The 20,387-nt window shown below is 46.4% G+C and overlaps 2 protein-coding genes across 3 annotated transcripts in view; both read right to left on the bottom strand.

Annotated features, from left to right (window-relative positions):
* Positions 1-4,094, bottom strand: part of CASS4 (Cas scaffold protein family member 4) — a 34,118-nt gene extending 30,024 nt beyond the window's left edge. For both annotated transcript variants that reach the window (XM_029070037.2, XM_007671405.3), the window contains exon 1: positions 3,840-4,094. In XM_029070037.2, the coding sequence (XP_028925870.1) occupies positions 3,840-3,875 (36 nt within the window). In that variant the 5' untranslated portion in view covers positions 3,876-4,094. The remainder of the gene's footprint in view (positions 1-3,839) is intronic.
* A 6,214-nt stretch (positions 4,095-10,308) lies between these two features.
* Positions 10,309-20,385, bottom strand: CSTF1 (cleavage stimulation factor subunit 1). The gene is made up of 6 exons (XM_029070978.2): positions 20,252-20,385; positions 17,402-17,604; positions 15,445-15,722; positions 15,077-15,274; positions 13,747-14,137; positions 10,309-12,763 (listed from the first exon to the last, which is right to left on the bottom strand). Exons 2-6 carry the CDS (start codon positions 17,568-17,570, stop codon positions 12,504-12,506), a joined length of 1,296 nt encoding a protein of 431 aa, XP_028926811.1. The 5' UTR covers positions 17,571-17,604; positions 20,252-20,385; the 3' UTR covers positions 10,309-12,503.
* Positions 20,386-20,387: the final 2 nt, after the last annotated feature.

The raw sequence follows: 20,387 nt of genomic DNA, 5'->3' as shown, positions 1-20,387 counted from the left end.
GGAATTATAGACTGGTGAGCCTCATTCTTGAACTTGGAAAATTGGTAGACTCTGTAATTCAATTCAGCATGAGGGAGCTCTTAGAAACACAACCTTCTGAAGGTAAGACCATATAGTTTCAATCGATCAATCAACGGTACTTACTGAGCACTTCTTATGTGCAGAACAGTTCCTAAGTACTTGGGTACTATTTATTGCATTTGTACGGTATATATTTTGTCCCAAACCCTTTACCAAGCACTTAGGAAAGATTTTTTTTCCCCCAAGGCAGAACATTCTCCTATCCCAAGGTGGAACTTTTTCAAAGACCTTTAGGAATCCAAATATTGTATGCCTCCTGGCTGCTTTTTTCCTCATGCTTATCGCTCTCATAAAAGAACACCAGGAAATTAGTGAGGCATGAATTCCCCTTACAGAAACTTTCACGTCTTTGACTGTAAGCTCCCTGTGGGCATGGATCGTGTCTATTGTACCCTCCCAAGCGCTTAGTACAGTGCTCTGCACCCAGTAAGCCCTCAAGAAGTGTCATATGTCGATTGATTGAACTGGCACCGCTCTCCACAGCTTTGGCCTTGCCCCGTCTTCTCCGACTGTGTGCCCTCTGGCCACCTGGCTAGCGTCCTGCCTCAGTGGCTCCTGTCGGGAGGTTGTCAGCCCGGGTATTGGCCTGGTTGAACCACACTTTGACCTGACTCTGAGTGTGAAGGAGAACATTAAAGCCACCGAGGAAGCTCAGCAAGGGCTGAGGAGCTTGAGAGTGAAAATTTTACACCATCCTTTTAACATCTCAACCACACTTTAAGATCTTAGAAGATATGGTTTGACATTTCAGTTGCTGCTTTAATATCTTCAATCTCTTAATAGTAGGAAAAAAGAAAGACTGATAGGACCCAGGCTCCTTGAGTTGGGTGGAATCCGAAGAGCGATTGAATAAAATGAAGCCACTGGAAAATATCTGGGCTTTTTTTGTTGTTGTTTTACCCAGTATTTGTATCTGCCCGAGTTTTACATAGTATCTGTTAAGCGATTACTATGTGCCAAACTCTAAACTAAGCAATGGGGTAAGTACATGCTAATGACGTTGGACCCAGTCCATGTCCCACATGAGGGTCACAAGTCTTACCCCCGTTTTACAGATGAGGAAACTGAGGCCCAGGGAAGTTAAGCGACTTGCCCAAGGTAACACAGCAGGCTGATTGAGAATTAGAACTCAGATGTCTTACTCCCAGACCCCGGCTCTTTCCACTGGGCTTCGCTGAATCGGTTACCTTCTTTTCTTTTCATCATTAAATCCCTAGGAGAGAGTGTTTTCTACTCACACTAAAGAAGCATACTCAGACATCTGGGCTTATTTTGTGTTTAACGTTTTGTTTCTCTCTGTCAATATCGGTAAACCCCATGTTGGCTTTTTTCCGTCTTGAGTGTTCTTAGCATGCACGCAAACACGTTTCCTTTGTTGGGTGGTCAACTGCACGTGAACAAAATGGCCGCTTGAGCCATAGAGCATCTGGAGGAATGTCGGACCCACTGAAGGTGTACTTGGGCTAGCATTCTGCTGAGACAGCCCAGCCCAACAAATGACTGAACATCATCAGTCAATCCATCCGTTCAATCGACCAGTCATATTTAGTAAGTGTTTACTCCGTGCAGAACCATGCACTAAGCACTTAGGAGAGTACAAGAGAACAGAGTTGGTAGACGTGTTTCCCGCCCAAGGCTGGGTGCAGAGGGCAGTTTGGGGCCCCCTTAGGGGTGGGTCAGCGGAGACATGTTCAAGTGATCGGTCGAAGGTATTTACTGAGCCTTTACTCCGCTCAGAGCACTGTACTGAGCGCTTGGGAAAGTACAACAGAGTTGGTACCTCTGCCCACTTGGTTCTCATCTTGAAGCAGCGTGGCTAAGTGGAAAGAGCCCGGGCTTGGGAGTCAGAGGTCATGGGTTCGAATCCCGGCTCTGCCACTTGTCAGCTGCGTGACTGAGGGCAAGTCACTTCACTTCCCTGGGCCTCAGTTACCTCATCTGGAAAATGGGGATTAACTATGAGCCTCACGTGGGACAACCTGATTACCCTGTATCTACCCCAGCGGTTAGAACAGTGCTCTGCACATAGTAAGCGCTTAACAAATGCTAACATTATTAAAATTGTGCCATCGGACACGTGTGCATATCTGTAATTTATTTATTCATTTATTTATTCATTCGTATTACCATCCGTCTCCCCCAGTAGATGGTAAGCTCATTGTGGGCATGGAATGTGTCTGTTTATTGTTATATTGTAATCTCCCAAGTGCTTAGCACAGTGTTTTGTACACAGTAAGTGCACAAATCATTTATTCAATAATATTTGAGCACTTACTATGTGCAGAGCACTGTACTGAGCGCTTGGAGTGTACAATTTGGCAACAGAGGCAATCCCTGCCCAATAACAGGCTCACAGCCTAAATCGACACGATTGAATCAACGAACGACTGAACGACTGGCCTCTGCTTGGCTTGGAAAGTGGGGAAGAGCAGAAAGGGCAGCAACCCCAGCCTCTGCCTTCCAGAAAGCCAGCCTCGATTTTGAAATGGACATTCTTCTGCTGCCATCAGAGAATGGCGAAGGAGCCAGTGGGAGGTTGCAGTCTCCCAGGGGATCCCAAGGGTCTCAGAGAGCAGAAGCGTCTTCTAGACTGTAAGCTCGCTGCGGGCAGGGAATGTGTCTGTTTACTGTTGTATTTCTACTCTCCAGAGTGCTTAGGACGGCGCTCTGCACGCAGTAAGCGCTCGATAAATATGAACGACGATGAATTATAACAATAAGAGTGATATTAGTTAAGCGGATTCTATGTGCCCAGCATGGAACTAAGATATGGGGTAGATACAAAACAATCAGGTGGGACACAGACCTGATTTTAACACCAAGATCCTTCTATTTAGAAGAATATATGCTCAACCAGTTCTGTCATTGTTTTAAAAAGACTTAGGATTTTTTTTTAATTGGGCAGGGCATAAATGCCAACCAGCAGCTTCCCCTTCTAACGGTATGAGTAATATTCTTTATAACTAGAAAGCTAGAATAACTTTTCAGAAGACATTCTTTTGCAATTAATGATACTGATTCTACACACATGACCTTATTCTCCATTCCATGGGCAATTAATTGAAAAGGTTCATTTTATCATATCAGTAGACTTAAGCCTAGGCTAAAGATCCAAAATTATCACAGAAAGGGAAATCTTCATCGGTAGCTTACAATTCTTAGTATGGGGTATTCATTTTGATGAAAAAATAAATAGAGATCCTAATATCCCAAATCCGGTTCAGAGGAGCTGAGTAGCTGGTCACTGGCACTCTTCTGATATATTCTCCCAAACACTTCATACAGGGCTCCGCACATGGTAAACGCTCAAAATATACCATCGATCGATTAATCGATTCTCTTTCCCAAATAGCTATTGAACCATTTTAGTTCAATAGCTATTTGGGAAAGAGAATCGATTAATCGATCGATGGTATATTTTGAGCGTTTACCATGTTCAATAGCTATTTGGAAAAGAGAATCTATTTTAGTTCAGTAGTTCAGTTTAGTTCACAAAACTTTAAGGCATTGATGTCCATCCCACCAAACAACTGATCGCTTAGCTTGGCAAGAAGCCTGTCTAAACCAAAATCTCTCCTGCAGCTGTGCTAGGAAATCTGGGACTCAGCTGTTGTGAAGAATCAAACATTAGGCTCACGCAAGGGCCAGAGTACTTCGGAATCACAATGTCTTGCTCAGAATTTCTCCGGTTTCCCCCCACCCCACCCCTTTCTCCCTATCTCTCCCTCTTTCTCCCCAAATATTCACTATCCACTTACCTTGGAGGATCTGTCCATGATGTCCGTCCCCTTCATCGTCGTCACCTAGAAGCAGAGGGCTTTTTGAACGGTGCCGGATTAAAGAGGCGGTAGATTTATGCTATGTCACCGCATGTCATTCGCTGGTTCTCAGAAAATGAATTCTATGGAGGTACATGTCATTTTATAGGAAGTGGTACAAAAGAATCTCCCTGAGGGCTATATTTCTGGGACCCTTGATAAGTCTAAAATGGTTAAAAAAAAAAACCAAAGAAGCAAACATTCTGCAGTGACTGATATCTCCGACTGTCTACAAGTAGAGATTGCCTTGATCTGCTTTTCACACACTTGCTACAAAACCGCAAAAAAAAAAAAAAAAAAAAGGCAGCTCCAACCCTTCTGCTTTATTGGGTGAAGTTCCTATTTCAGAAAACTCAGTATAAAAATACTATGGGGTAGTATGATTTCCTTGCACCCCAATTTAATGTAATAAAAAGTTTAATATTCATCTGATGACTCCTGAATGCATATTTAAAAAAAATTGCTCAGTGAAGATTTAATTGCACTTTGTATTTTTATTCAATATATTCTAGGCAATAAAAGAGAATTTACGTGTTTTCCAAACTTCCATCCAGAGAAGCACTGCGGTCTAAGGGATAGAGCATCGGCTGGGAAGTCAGAAGGACCTGGGTTCTAATCCCAGCTCCGCCACTTGTCCGCTGTGTGACCTGGGGTAAGTCACTTATCTTCTCTAGGCCTCGTTTACCTCATATGTAAAATGGGGATCAAGGCTGTGAGCCCCTTTGTGGGAGATGGACTGTGTCCAACCGAATTAGCATGTATCTACCCCAGTGCTTAGTACAGTGCATGGGACGTAGTAGGCACTCGGCAAACACTACCGAAAAAAAAAAAAGAAACCTCTAACTAAAGTTTTCACTACATTTGGCCTCAAGCCAGTTCTCCTGAAGGTTTTTCTTAGTACCGCATTACTCCCGCATGTGCTCGTGAGGAGGTGAAAAAAGGGACTGGTCAGATAAAGGGGATAAATACTGTGGCGTGTGAACAGGACTGCTTCCTGTGTGGAAATCCCTTCCCTCCTTCGCTTGTGTATTTTGTTGTTTATTCCCACACAACGGGAGAGTGATGATAAAATGGGGAAGAAAGGTCATCGACCCCATGGTCTCTTCCTGTAACTGCTTCATTTTCAAACTGTCACACGAGACAGTCTTTGGGCTTCTTCAAATCCTGAAGGATGCAATCGCATCTGGTAAAGAGGTCGGCCCGCTCACATTCCCTTTTGGATTCCCTCTCAGAATGAAATTGCAGTTTCTAGTTGTTTTGATTTTCAGTTATGTACCTGTACAGCACGGATAGAGGAGAGACAAGGCAGAGAGTTAATGCAAAAACAGGGGAGATGGACTGGGCCCTATCCGAGGATCTCGTATCTAACCCACAGTCGGCGCTTAACAGAGACAACGATCATTATGGCTCGTCCCGACCTGGGCAGGGAGAGAGGAGGCATAGGTCCTATTTGGGCCAAGAAGGGAGCCAGTTCTAAGTCAGCAGGGCCCGCAGAGGCCCATTCCTACACTCTGTCGGTGTTCCTCCGTTGGAGGAAGTTGGAGCCGAGGCCAGGTGTGCAGACCTGGTGGGAACAAAAATTTTGCCAGGGGAAAATCTCCTGGAAAATCAACTGTTCTAGGAAGTTCACCACTGGGAAGGCATTCAGTTTGGCCAAGTCTCACAGGACGCGGTCTGTGTCTAATTCCAACATGGGTACTCTTTCCCTGTATTTAGTACAGTGCTCTGCCCACAGTAAACACTCAGTAAATCTTATTACTGCTACTTCCCCCTGATGTCTGTGAACCCCCTGTGGGACAGGGACTGTGTCTGACCTAATTAACTTGTACCCATCCCAGTGCTTAGAACAGTGTTTGACCCCTCGTAAGCGCTTAACAAGTACCATTGAACACCATGGCCCTTGGTTGACTGGCCCAGACGAGCAATCTAACAGCCATCTTCAAAAGCCATTAAAGTCTCGCGGCAACAAGCAATCGATGGTATTTATTGAGCACTTACTGTACTGAGTGCTTGGGAAAGTATAAGGCAATAGAGTTGGCAGAGTGGTCTCTGCCCATAATGGAGCTAACAGTCTCTGTGAGGGGGACAGACATCGAATTAAATTACAGACAGGAGGAATAGTAGAGTATAAATACAAGTACATAAGTGATGTGGGGGCTGGGGTGAGTATCAAAATGCTTAAGGAGTACAAGCGGACAGTCGACACAGAGGAGAGGGTGGATTGAGGAAATGAGGCAAGTTGGTGTTTCCAGAAGGGGGTGATTTGTAGAGTCAAAGGCAGTGGAGAGGTCAAGGAGGATTAGGTTAGTGTAGAGGCCACTGGGTCAGGCAAGAAGGATGACACTGGTGATTTTAGAGAGGATTGTTTCCATGAAGTGAAGGGGGAGAAAGCCAGATTGCAGGGACTCAATCAAAGAACTGGAGGAGGGGAAGTTGAGATAGAAAGTGAAGACTACTCACTCAAGCAGTCTGGAGAGGAATGGTAAGGGAGAGTTGGGGTGACAACTGGAAGGTGTTGTGGGGTCAAGGTGTTTTTTTTTAAGGATAGGGGATTCGTTAACGCCTGCCTCCCCCTCTAGACTGTAAGCTTGTTGTGGGCAGGGAACGTGTCTGTGTATTGTTATATTGTACTCTCCCAAGCGCTCAGTACAGGGCTCTGCACACATTAAGCACTCAATGACTCGAATGAATGGGCGTGTTTGAAAACAGCGGGGAAGGAACCACTGGAAAGTGAGCAGTTGCAGATTTGCAGGCCAGGAGGGAAGGGGTGAGTCAGTGTTTTGATTCATTCAACCCACGTATTCAATCTGTCACCAAATCCTGTCGGTTCTACCTTCACATCATTAAAATCCACCCTTTCATCTCCATTCAGACTGATAGTACGCTGGTCCTAGCATTTACCTTATCCCGCTTTGACTACTGCATCTGCCTCTCCTCGTAGGTCTCCCTGCTTCCTGTCCACACTTCACTCTGCTGCCTGGATCATCTTTCTAAAAAAAGTTCAGCCCACGTCTCCCCACACCTCAAGAACCTCCAGTGGTCACCCATCCACCTCAAAAGAAACTCCTTACCATCGACTTTAAAGTACTCCATCGGCTCGCCCCCTCTTACCTTACCTCGCTGATCTCCTGCTACGGCCCTGCCCCTACACTTCACTCCTTTAGTATCAGTTTACCGTGCCCCAATCTCATCTATCTCCCTGCCGACCCTTCCCCTCACCACCCCCGGCCTGGTACTCTCACCCTCCCTTTGCATATTTGCCAGATTCCCACTCTCCCCACCTTCAGAGTCTTTTTAAGATCCTCTCTCCTGTAAGAGGCCTTCCCCAGTGAAGTCCTTTCCCCCCCGGCTCCCTCTCCCTTCCGACCCTTCAATGCATTTGGATCTGTGACCTTTGGGCATGTGGTATTTGCCCCACAGCACTTATGTACATATCTACAAATGATGTATTATGAATTATTTCTTTATATTAACGTCATCTCCCCCTCTAGACTGTAAGCTCGTAGACGTGTCTACCAGCTCTGCCGCATTGTACACTCCCATTAGTAGAGGACTCTGCACACAGCAAGCACTCAGTAAATACCACTGATGATTTGTTCTAGACTCAATCAGAATTTCCATGAGTAGCTCGAAGCCAAAAATTTCAGAGTTTTGCCGGTTGTATTATGGGAAAAGAAGCATATTGGATCGATTCCAGTCTTTCACAGCCTTCTACTTAGAGTGCGAACACCAGGGACTGTTCTAACCTGATTGATGTCCTTGTATCTAACTCAGTACCTAAGGGTTTAAGAAGTACCATTAAAAAAATATACCGTTAATCAGAGCCGTGAGAATCAGCCTTAAACATCTTAATGGAAACTTGCATCTCATTTACACGGCGAGACAGACACCTCTTGCAAAAGAAAGGTAGTTCTAGGAAATTTGGCAGCTTTGTGCAATATCCTGCTGTCTTCAGTCAGACCCTTTTGCTAAATAAAGTGAAGTACAGCAGATTGAGTCTTTCATGAAGTGAAACGTTCTTCTGACACTCCAATGTGCTATTGTACAATTGGGTGGATTAAACATGTGCTACATTTGAATACTAGTTTTAGAGAGCCGATGCAATCATGTCCCATCAAAAACATAAATGCTTTTCATGAATATAAGCCTAGGAAAGTCTAGATTCTATGGTTTTAGCGTGATCTAAATTAAAGGTACTAAAGCCCTCATTTCCCCTACTCCCTCTCCCTTCTGCACTGCCCTCACACTTATTTGTACCTTTCATTCACCTCACCCTCAGCCCCGTAGCACTTACGTATTGATCTGTAATTTATTTTACTGCTGTCTCCCTCTCCTAGATTGTAAACTCCTTGTGGGCAGGAGACAAGTCTACCAACTGTTATATCGTCATCTCCCATTCACTTAGTACAGCGCTCTGCACGCAATAAGCACTCGAAAACACGATCGATTGCTTGGTATTCATTTGCACAACACACTCTTATCTACCGCCTCACTGGCTGAGATCGGTTTATGGGAATAACTGCACAAACTTCTCTGTGTCTCTCTACAGAAATTTCTCTGTGTCCCTCTCTTGAGGGTAATGAGGAACTGGAATTTAATTTGAAGATTAAAATCGTTGTACGGCAAGAATCAATGGTATTTATTGAATGCTTACTGTGTGCTTGGAAGAGGACAGAAGACCCATACACACAGAGGCAAAAAAAAAAGTCCAGGTGACAAGGGTGATGAGCGAAAGGAATGAGAGAAGAGTAGTAGGAAGAGAAAGCACCGAGTGTCACGAATAAGTGGGTAAGGAAAAGGATCTTGGAAAGGAGACAGAACATAGGTGGAGGCCAAAACTTCTAAGAGATAGCCAAATATTGCTACATTCTTGAATCCATTCCCATGCTCTCTTGAGAAAAGGCTGGAAAGGTTGGGGGTTGGGTAGAGGAAATGTTGGCTCCAGTGAATAGTTCATCTTTTAATATCCACAAGTGAAGGGTCTAAGTCACAGTCTAAGGGGGGAGGGAGAACAGGTATTTAATCCTCATTTAAGAGAAGAGGTCTAAATTGGGATCACAATAGAAGATTCTGTCCCAGGATCCTTGTTATTGTGGTTCCATCCTTTGTCATAGTAGTAATAATAGTTATGGTAACGGTATTTATTGAACACCCTCAAAGTGCTATGCACTATACAACAAGCTGGGGAAAGGATAAACACGAGACTTGTTCCTTGCTCACACGCAGCCTACATTCTAATGGGGTAATCAAAATCAAGTGACTAGATAAACAATCATACATACATACATAGAAAGTGCTGAGAGAGAGGATAAATGCATAAGTTTAGGCACAGGAGGTTTTGAAGGGGATTGCTGTCGTCTTTGGGATCGAGGAGACGAAGGGCGGGTTTCCTGGGACAGTGGAGGGGAACAGAGGTGGGAAAGTCAGGACTGAGGTACAGCTAGAAGGTTGTCCTCGAAGGACCAATGTGACGGGTGAAGAAGGCCAACGTGTGAAACGGAGAGAGCCGGGCAAGACCCATGAAGCTGACTGAGATGGGAAGCCACTGGAGGAATCTGTCGAGAGGGGAAATGTGAGACGGATAACACTTCGAGAGGATTCCGTGTGACGGCATATACAATATGCGGGGGGAGAAGATGGGACGAGTGAGGCTGGGGACAGGAGCCTTGGCAGCAACGACGCTCCTCTATACTCACAGCCTCTTGTAGCCCTTCTGAACACATCAGCCACGTTAAGCACTCGGATCCACTTTCCTTTCACTCTCTAAACTATTTTGGCGCCTGGGTCCTTCTAGATTACAAACTCCCTGAAGGCAGGGAGGGTGCTTTTCTGCCGAGCGCGTAAGTCGTCAGCGCTCAGCTGTCATCAGCCCCTCAAAAAGTCCCGTCGATCGATTCTGAAATAATACAGTGAAAAGAAAGAAGAGTTACGCTCGAGAGGAGAGCACAAAAGAGATAGGGAGAAAAATCCCAGCAGAAAGTCAGGCTTAATACTTCGACGCACAACGATCACGGTGGCATTTGGTCTACAATCAGTCAAGCACTGTTCTAAACGCCGGGCTAGAGCCACGAAAATCTAATCCCACACGGGGCTCACTTTTTAAGTGAGCCTTGTAGCGACAGTATTGCAGCGATCGGCTCTGTCATCAACGGTATTTATTGAATGCTTACCGTGTGCAGAGTACTGTACTACTTGGGAAGAGTACAGTAACGGTGATACAGTCCCAGGCTAGTTGTGGGGAGCGCCCAGTGTAGAGCTGAAGTCACACCGTGCTTCCGGGACCATTCATCCAATAGTCTTCAGCACTGAGACATTATTGAAAATTGCCACCCTCTGGTCTGTCCCACCAGTCCATCATTTCTCTCTCTCCCCCTACCACTGGCTGGAATAAAGAGGCCGGGAAACCAGATCATACACAAATATAGTTTTTAATTTTGGAGATTTCATAGTCTAGAAAATGTACAATAGAAATCGGATACTAATCTTCAGCATACGACAGCCACGGTTTCAGGTGATACAGAAAACGAAGATTTGGTTCACAGAGTATATCTGGCACACGCAAGTCTTCGGAACATCAGTGGGATCAAAAAAGAGTCTCTCTGGATATATGGGAAAGTATTTTACAAACTGAAGTTTTCTAAAAATATACCGCTTGAGGGGTCGTTTAGCAGCCAGAGAGGTTTTGTCACAAAATTTTAATTCACGGACACATACAGCCAATTCAAACACGTTTTTGGAGTGCATGTGTACGATGACCAAGTTCCATCAAGTGCAGATGTTTTAAAATTGGAGGGTTAAACAGCTGATTTAATGTCTTTCCAAAAGTTACCCTGCGGAACGGGGAAGAGCCAGAATCAGCATCCTACCCCCTGCTTCTCTGCAGGATGTCACACCGCCATTCAGTCAATCTGTTTTACTTGTTTCCACTTCAATTCCTTCCAATTTAACATCCACTGATCACATATAGTTCTTCTAGGCATGCTCAAGATTTAGACAAAAGACACCGAGTCACCCAACACAACCAGAACAAGTAGACCGCAGATAATTTTTCCAGGTACCCCAACTCTTTGTCATTGTACTATTACTCAAACCACAGAGATGTTATTGTTACCATTAAAAAGAAAGAGCTTTTGCACGTAGTCCTGTGATTAGACAATAGCTCTTACTTGACAAATATTTATACTAAAAGCGGATGGGATAATTCCTCCCCGGTGAAGCGTCGGTACATTTAGAAATGGACAAAACACGTCCAGACCACGACGGCCAAAACTGAGAGGACTTTAAAAAAGGACCTCGTTGCCAGCTTATACAGTTACATCTCAAAATAGCTTCCGCCAGCCGAGGAAATAGATTCACTGAAAGATCAGTTGCGGGGCAGGTTTCCGAACAGCAATTATTATACAACGTATTAACTCGGGTTTGTGTTTGGATGAGAATGATTAGGTTTGGGTTTTTGATTTTTGCATTTTGGGGGTATACGGTGACAGCAGTGTTTTAGAGCTTTTATTTTATCCAGCTGGGAAAAAAAATCAGTTACCAGGAACTGTTTTACCTCAAAGTTTTCAGGATGGGCCTGTCAACTGATCAGTTGTACCATGCCTCCTCAGAGTTTTCTTCTCAAGAGGAGGATGCGGTCTGGGCAGCTATTTCCTGGATCAATGAGGAGTTTAAACACTCACTCTGAAGGGAGAGACATTAAAAAAATTATAGGGAAGAAAGGTTAAGAGATACAAGTGATTCTTGTAGGTTAGTGACTCATGATAGGTAATGCCTACCATCCAGACATGTGTGTCATGATGGCCTCTCAATTTATGCTCTGTCCCAACATCTCAATCTGCCGAGCATCCTGTCCATACGACAGCTGAAAAATGAGCTGCTGGGAAAGAGCTGCAGGAGTGCTATGAATGTACATCTCCTTCTTTATGTCTTAAGGAAAAAAACCCAGGATCGATTAGCTGAATCAAAAGTGTCAAAATTAAATACGAGACTGCAGATTGGTGCTTTATCATCAGAATTTAAAATTTTGGGGGTTCTCAGTTCAAAGTGGTTCCAATATTGTCATGGCACAAAATTCGGCTTTTTACCGTGGAACCACTTGGCTCCCCGCAAATTTCTGTGGAGTTAGTGGAATCCTCAGGTAGGGCAGTAGCAATACAATGTGTAAGATGTTAAAAAAAAAAAAAAATCAAATTACAATTCTTCATGAGACTTTTGTCTACAATGACTCAGGAATTATTCAAGTGAACACTTTTAAAAATCCATCCTTAAAGCAAGGATTAACTCTATTGTGATAGAAATTGCTAAATGCTGTACTTACAAAACCGACGATGAGCACACCGTAACAATCAGTGAATGAGGAAAAAGTACACATATCTGCATTTCCAACTTTTTCCACCATGATTCTACATCAAGGTTAAAAAAAAGACTTGTAAAAATTTTGGATGGCTCGATTATCCGTATCACATTGCCACAGGATGGTATAGTGAATTTAGGTACGTTTTAAAAAGTCGCTCTACTATTTAAACTGGTGATGGGGAAAAAAACAAAAAACAAAAACAAAAACTTTTAAAGGGGGTTAGAGGAAATTATTTGGTGAAAATGTCTCTAATCTGTGGTCGATCTCCGGTACCAAAACCGAGCTCTGAAGTCATCACTGCAAGTCATGAAGCCGGGATTAGTGGGAGAATGAACTATACAGCGGACAATGTTATTGTGCCCCAGGGAGAGCAGATTTCTCCGTTCGGCTGTTCGTGAGTCCCAGCAGCACAGACTAATTGTCCTCTCATCGGGAAGTAACACGTAGTCTTCCGTGTGGTTGAAGACAGCTTGAGTCCGGTGGACCTGCCGTCCACTCAAACCGGCACCTAAGGCAGAAAATAAACTGTCAGTTGCCTCTTTTCCACAGAGACCCTGATTCTTTTTTTTTTATGGTATCTATTAAGCGCTTACTATGTGCCAAGTACTGCTCCACCCACTGGATACCATAAAATACACATCCAATTCACTCCTTAGGTGTTTCTATTAAGGGTGTTGAGTAGAATGCTGTTGGGGAATCGGGAAATATTCTTCTGACAATGCCCGGCGTGATGTCAAAAGAGGTGGGTTTGAGCACGCACTTGGGATGACTCTAAGGTGAATGTCAATTTTTCTTAATAATAATAATAACGTTGGTATCTGTTAAGTGCTTACTACGTGCAGAGCACTGTTCTTAGCGCTGGGGTAGATACAGGGGAATGAGGTTATCCCACGTGAGGCTCACAGTCTTCATCCCCCTTTTACAGATGAGGGAACTGAGGCACAGAGAAGTGAAGTGACTTCCCCACAGTCACACAGCTGACAAGGGGGCAGAGTCACGATTCGAACCCATGACCTCCGACTCCCAAGCCCGGGCTCTTTCCACTGAGCCTCGCTGCTTCTCTCAATGTGGGGGTTGGCAAAAAAAGAAGTGTACAGAACTGACTGCCTGTTCCTTTCTTCCCATTGTTTAATTTCTTCCTGAAGGGGGACCCACTTTTTCCCTTCCAGACGATTATCTATTAATCTTAAGAATGTTTTTAAATGTTTTCTTCAGATATCAAAGAAGGAACCTCCAATTTGAGATTATCAAATACCTCTGCTCTCCAGGGGAAAGACAGAGGTGCAATCAGGACACACGACAGGCTCTCTAAGACTGGCCAGAGTGCCCGAAAACGGACTTCCACCGAAAACGACCCGGAAACAGTTTCGCCTACCAGTCGGTTTCAGAACATCACGGCCAGGCTCCCCGACCCACGAAAGAACTCATTTTACAGACGTTGGGAAGCGGGCATCTCCGCGGGAGTTCACAGCTCCGCCCCCCGACACGTACCTGTATACCTGACCAGCGTTCGTCCCGTTGATATCTCCCAGAGTTTCGCTACGGAGTCTTTCCCGCTCGACAGGATGTACTTCGAATTTTTGGAAAAGATGGCCGAGCAGACCTCCGCCCCGTCGTGGGCTTTTTCGAAGGTAGTGATGCATCGGTTCGAGACCCCGTCCCACAGCTTGATGCATCCGTCTTTGCTCCCGGTCACGTACATATTGGCGCTAGGGTTGTAGTTAACGGAACAGATGGCGTCGGTGTGCTGATCTTGAGGGTTGCAAGACACGAAACACTGGAACGTGTTGATATCGTAGAGCCGCAGGGTAGGGTGCTGTGTGCCGACGAGAATGTAGTCTCCGGAAGGATGGAAAGAGATGGAGCGTAACATTTCAGCTTCCTGTGGGGAAGGGACATTAGCGATAACTTTGTTGGCTGGATGACTGACTAGAAGGTTAGTCAAAAACAATAAAAATTCACAGTTAATTCTTGGATAGAGAACTTCCTTTGAAAGCATCGCCCTGGCATCACTGGGAGGTGCTTCCAGCTGCCAAGAACGACCGACAAGGTCAAATGCCGCGGCCCAAGCATCTCAGTGGACACTTTCCCTCCCGATGCACTTCAGGCAGCCGTACCGGTCTGCCCTTCCTATTTCCGAGTCTGTAGAGTCAGAGGTGCTTTACGGGGCCCATCACGTGGAAGGCAGGCGACAGACGTTAAAGATAGGGCTGCCTTCAGAACTGTCCAGTGCTTTCAACTGTGAACGCTCCCATTTCCCTGAACATAATGTGCCTATAGCCTGAGGTTTCCGGGTAGGCTACGCAACGATTTGGCCCTTAAAAAGAGAGAAGCATTTCACTCTACGTTTAACTATACAATACGTGCCCTAGTGTGGATCTATCACAGGCCCCCGGCGTCCTGGGATCCTCTCCAGTTCTCCCAGTCCTCTTATCAACTTCTGGAACTCAGGCACTGCTTCTTAACGAAGGCGCTGAAAGCACATACGCAAGCCACGTGCCGTATCCCTTAAGGGTCTGTGGGGCTGGATGGGTGCCGTCGGGGCAGTCCACACTCCCCAGCAGGGAGTGTTGGGGAGGAGAGGGGATGGCAGTCCCCTGGAAAATAAAAGAAGGGAGACAGGAGGCGGGGCGGAGTGTGAGAAGGGAGTTGCAGTGGGGATCTCCTTGTATATTTAGGCTATCTGCCCATTTAGCCCATCCATTTTGGAGTTGAGTCTTTGCATTTGGAATGGATCCCTGACTGGGCCCCACGACTGGACCATCCTGGCAGGCGTTAAAGAATGAGATTTCAAGTTTCTTATAAAATATCACTTTCTAACCTGGATATACTTGAAGGCCCTTTTGGCAGATGGCTTGGAGTAATCAAACAATTTAAGAGTATAGTCTCTTGAACCAGAGGCTAGGATCTGCTCAGTTGGGTGAAAAGCTAGGCACGTAACTTCGTCCACGTGATCATAGAGAGTTCGAATAACAGGATGATTTTCCATGTTCTGCTGTGCGGTTTCATTCATCATGACCTACAGAGACAGAAGCAGAAAGCTCGTCTTTAGAGAAATAAGAGGTCAGACTTCAAATCCAAGCTCAATTCAACACCAATAGCCACTCACACCACCAACTCTCTAGCCCAATTCGAGGTAACCAAAAAATAAGAGAAACTAGTAATAAGAAAAGTTTACCGTGGTCTTACCTCAATAGGCATGGCACTTTTTGCCAACATCCTCTCTGTATCAAGTATCTTTATTGAAGCATCAGCTGAGCCGGTAGCTATTAGCTGTCCATCTCTGCTGTATGTAGCTACCCGGCAGGGACCTTTATGAGACGTCACGTAGCAGGTTTCATATTCTGAAGCCTCTGGAGACATGGTCTGGACATCTGCATCAAATTCCAAGTCAATCCCTGTGCCGGGGGCAACTGTATCTGAACGTCCAATGGCATATTGAACGGCACTGTCATCATTTTCGATTCCTGAAAGATAAAACCCGAGGTCACGCAAATGATCCCGTTCAAATGGCCCTGCTTAATTCTGCGCTTTGGCTAAGAGGATGAGGCGGAACGAACCCGAAACGGTACACCAGTTTGGTGTGATATCAATCACCTCCTCCCTCTGCTATTCATTTTTCTCTGAAATCTTGCAAAATCTAGATGGTCCCTGCATGTAACTGTCATTTTGTCCAAATAACATCCGGAAAAATCCTGCAAGTTTTCAGGGAAAACAGCACTTGGCTTATGAATACTTCATTCATTCAACGGTACTTATTTAGCACTTACTATGTACTAAGCGCTTGGAATGTACAATTCGGCAACAGATAGAGACAATCCCTGTCCAATGACGGGCTCACAGTCTAACTGGCAGTGAGTTGGAGAATAATAGGAGAAGAGGGCAGGCAGGTAAGGTGGGGCCAAGTTGTGGAAAGCCTTGAAGCCAACCGCGAGGTGTTTTTGTTTGATGCGAAGTGACTCAGGGAGCCGCATTGAAGACTTGGGCTCCCAGTGTTTCCGGAAAACTATCAAGTCTACAACTGTCAAATGATAAAGTGATCATACGAGTAATAAGTATTCAAATGCTCACTGGGTGCACTGTACTTTACTAAGTGGTTGGGAAGGTATAACGCAGAGGACAGACACAGTCCCTGCCCGCAAGGAGACATAAATGCATTACGTGCTAAAAACGGTTGGCAGGTATGCCCAGTTTGGGGGTTTGCGGGCTAAAGGAGGAAACTTGCGGGAGGTGACATTTTAGGAGGGAATGTAAATATGAAAACAGCTGTGGTCCGATGGACTGGGGAAGGGAGGGAGGGAGGTCCAGGCAGGGGAAACGGTGTGAGAATGAGAGAGCCATCAGCATAGCCTAGTAGAAAGAGCAGGGGCCTGGGAGTCAGAGGACCTGGGTTTTAGTGGTGGTATTTGTTAAGCGCTTACTATGTGCACAGCAGTGATCTAAGTGCTGGGGGGGATACAAGGTGATCGGGTTGTCCCACGTGGGGCTCACAGTTTTCATCCCCATTTTACAGATGAGGCCACTGAGGCACAGAGAATAATAATAATAATGTTGGTATTTAAGTGCTTACTATGTGCAGAGCACTGTTCCAAGCACTGGGGTAGACACAGGGCAATCAGGTCGTCCCCCGTAGGGCTCCCAGTTTTAATCCCCATCTTACAGATGAGGTAACTGAGGTACAGAAGTGAAGTGACTTGCCCAAAGTCACCCAGCTGGCAAGCGGCAGAGCCGGGATTAGAACCCACGACCCCTGACTCCCAAGCCCGGGCTCTTTCCACTGAGCCACACTGCTTCTCCTGCTTTCCAAGCGCTTAGTACAGTGCTCTGCATACAGTAAGAGCTCAATACATACGATTGAATGAATAATCCCAGCTCTGCCGAATGCTTCCTGTGCGACCGTGGGCAAGTCACTGAACTTTTCCATATCTCGGTTCTCCCTCCTACTTAGACAGCGAGCCCCTCGCAGGATGGGGGCTGCATCCAACCTAATTCACTTCTCTCTACCCCACGGCTTGGGACGGTGTCGGACACGTGCCGAGTGCTAAACAGATACCGTTAAGAAAGGGAGAACTATACTACCCGGTGCTAACCAACCGGACCTACGTGCTTTCACAAAGTTAAAATAAGACTCCAGACCAGAAGATACCTAGTTTGATGAGGTGAAGGAGCTGCTCGGAGGGCGCGCACACTGACTGGGGCTTGATCTCATTGATGAGGCCGTTGGCAATGTTGATGTAGCCGTCGTAGAGCAGCTGGCTGATGATCAGTTTGTACAGCTGCTGGCGATCTTTCAGACTCACTTTTGTCCTGTACATTATGCCGAAGGGCAGATCGGAGGGTCCTCGTCACCTGTAACAAGAGGAAGACTGCCAGGTGAAGACCTCTGGTCCTAGAACACCCGGTTGAGATGAGAATAGCTGCCCACCTCCCCGCAGCGGGTAGCAAAGAGCTCTAACAGAAGAAAAGCCGGCGTGTGAAGACGCCGGATTCTAAAACACGCAGTTCCCCATAAGGATTGCGCAGTTCCCTGCGCAGGGAACACAAGAGGAGGAGGAGCAAACTCATATAAAGTGATCTCTCTCTCTGCCCACCTCCATTAAAACTCAAAGGCCCGGCTCCCTTAAGTGGAGGAGCCGGCTCGTCTCGGGGGTAGAGAAGCAGCGTGGCTCAGTGGCAAGAGCCCGGGCTTGGGAGTCAGAGGTCGAGGGTTCTAATCCCGGCTCTGCCGCTTGCCAGCTGGGTGACTTTGGGCAAGTCAGGTAACTTCTCTGCGGCTCAGTGACCTCATCTTTAAAATGGGGATTAAAACTGTGAGCCCCACGTGGGACGACCTGTTCACCTTGTATCCCCCTCAGCGCTTAGAACAGTGCTTTGCACATAGTAAGCGTTTAACAAATACTACCATTATTATTATTATGGCTCAGTGGAAAGAGCCCGGGCTTGGGAGTCAGAGGACATGGGTTTGTGAGCCCATCACTGGGCAGGGATTGTCGCTATCGGTTGCCGAATTGTACATTCCAAGGGCTTAGTACAGTGCTCTGCACATAGTAAGCGCTGAATTATCCCCCCTCCACCACTTGTCAGCTGTGTGACTTTGGGCAAGTCCCTTCTCTGGGACCTCAGTGACCTCATCTGTAAAATGGGGATGCAGACTGTGAGCCCCATGTGGGGCGACCTGATTACCGTGTACCAGCCCCCCCCGCCCAGCGCTTGGAACAGTGCTTTGTACATAGTAAGGGCTTAACAAATACAATTATTATTATAATATCCTGCACAAGCTGTCTTGTAGGTGGGGGAAGCTCAACGATGGCACACAGGTGGAGATGAGGGCCCAACACATCCTCAGAGAAGCAGCGTGGCTCAGTGGAAAGAGCCTGGGCTTGGGAGTCAGAGGCCATGGGTTCGATTCCTGGCTCTGCCACCTGTCAGCTGTGTGAGTGGGGCAAGTCACTTCACTTCCTCGTGCCTCAATTACCTCCTCTGTAAAATGGGATTTTAAAATGGGATTAACTGTGAGCCTCACATGGGACGACCTGATGACCCTATATCTCCCCCAGCACTTAGAACAGTGCTCTGCACAGAGTAAGTGCTTAACAAATACCAACAATATTCCCGATTAGACTGTAAGCCCGTCATTGGGCAGGGACTGTCTCTGTTGTCCATTTGTCCATTCCAAGCGCTTAGTCCAGTTCTCTGCACGTAGTAAGTGCTCAATAAATACTATTGAATGAATTGGACAGTCCAGGCGCTAAGTCCAGTGCTCTGCACATAGTAAGTGCTCAACAAATACTACTAAATGAATGGATGGACAGTCCAGGTGCTTAGGCCAGTGCTCTGCACATAGTAAGTGCTCAATAAATACGAGTGAATGAATTGGACAGTCCAGGCGCTTAGTCCAGTGCTCTGCACATAGTAAGTGCTCAACAAATACTACTGAATGAATGGATGGACAGTCCAGGTGCTTAGGCCGGTGCTCTGCACCTAGTAAGTGCTCAGCAAATACTACTGAATGAATGGATGGACAGTCCAGATGCTTAGGCCAGTGCTCTGCACATAGTAAGTGCTCAATAAATACGAGTGAATGAATTGGACAGTCCAGGCGCTTAGTCCAGTGCTCTGCACATAGTAAGTGCTCAACAAATACTACTGAATGAATGGATGGACAGTCCAGGTGCTTAGGCCGGTGCTCTGCACATAGTAAGCGCTCAACAAATACTACTGAATGAATGGATGGACAGTCCAGGCGCTTAGGCCAGTGCTCTGCACATAATAAGCGCTCAATAAATACGAGTGAATGAATTGGACAGTCCAGGCGCTTAGTCCAGTGCTCTGCACATAGTAAGCGCTCAACAAATACTACTGAATGAATGAATTGGACAGTCCAGGCACTTAGGCCGGTGCTCTGCACATGGTAAGCGCTCAATAAATACGAGTGAATGAATTGGACAGTCCAGGCGCTTAGACCGGTGCTCTATACATAGTAAGCGCTCAATAACTACGGGTGAATGAATGAAAAGGGAGGGTTTACAGGGGCGGGTTTAAGGGAAGGGGCGGAAGAGGCGCCATTCATTCAGCTCTTCTAACTGCCCAGTTGCCACTCAAACCCCCCCCCCCCCCCGTTCATTCATTCATTCAATCAATCGTATTTATTGAGCGCTTACTCTGTGCAGAGCACTGGACTAAGCGCTTGGAATGAACAAGTCGGCAACAGATAGAGACGGTCCCTGCCGTGTGACGGGCTCACAGTCTCATCGGGGGAGACAGACAAGTACAACGGGCCTTGGGACCTCAGTGACCTCATCTGTAAAACGGGGACGCAGACGGAGAGCCCCAGGTGGGGCCACCTGATTACCTTTGACCTCCTCCCCGCCCCCCCCCCCCCCAGCGCTTGGAGCAGTGCTTCGCACAAAGTAAGCGCTTAACAGATGCCATTAGAATGATAGTATTCTGCAGGAGCTGGTGCAAAAGAGCAGAGGGGGCACAAGGCCCCACGTACCCGTCCGGTGGGGGGATGTTTGGGTGGTGGGTGGTAGGTCCTGCGGCCCCGCGCGCACGCGCTCTGCCCCTCCAAAATGGCAGCCCGAGGCCCGAGCGCTTCCCTCGGTTCTCCGCTTCTCAGGCCCGGCCCGCCG

The sequence above is a fragment of the Ornithorhynchus anatinus genome, chromosome 8, assembly GCF_004115215.2.
Source record: "Ornithorhynchus anatinus isolate Pmale09 chromosome 8, mOrnAna1.pri.v4, whole genome shotgun sequence".
Classification (NCBI taxonomy): domain Eukaryota; kingdom Metazoa; phylum Chordata; class Mammalia; order Monotremata; family Ornithorhynchidae; genus Ornithorhynchus; species Ornithorhynchus anatinus.
The sequence above is the reverse complement of the archived record's forward strand: the minus strand, read 5'-3'. Positions and strand labels throughout refer to the sequence as shown.

Excerpts from the sequence above, each read along its gene's own strand:
- CSTF1 (XM_029070978.2), bottom strand. The coding sequence starts at position 17,570 with ATGTACAGGACAAAAGTGAGTCTGAAAGATCGCCAGCAGCTGTACAAA. Across the intron at positions 15,723-17,401 it reads CCTTCACCTCATCAAACTAG|GAATCGAAAATGATGACAGT; the intron begins GTATCTTCTGGT and ends TTTATCTTTCAG. Across the intron at positions 14,138-15,076 it reads GGGCCTTCAAGTATATCCAG|GAAGCTGAAATGTTACGCTC; the intron begins GTTAGAAAGTGA and ends CCTTCCCCACAG.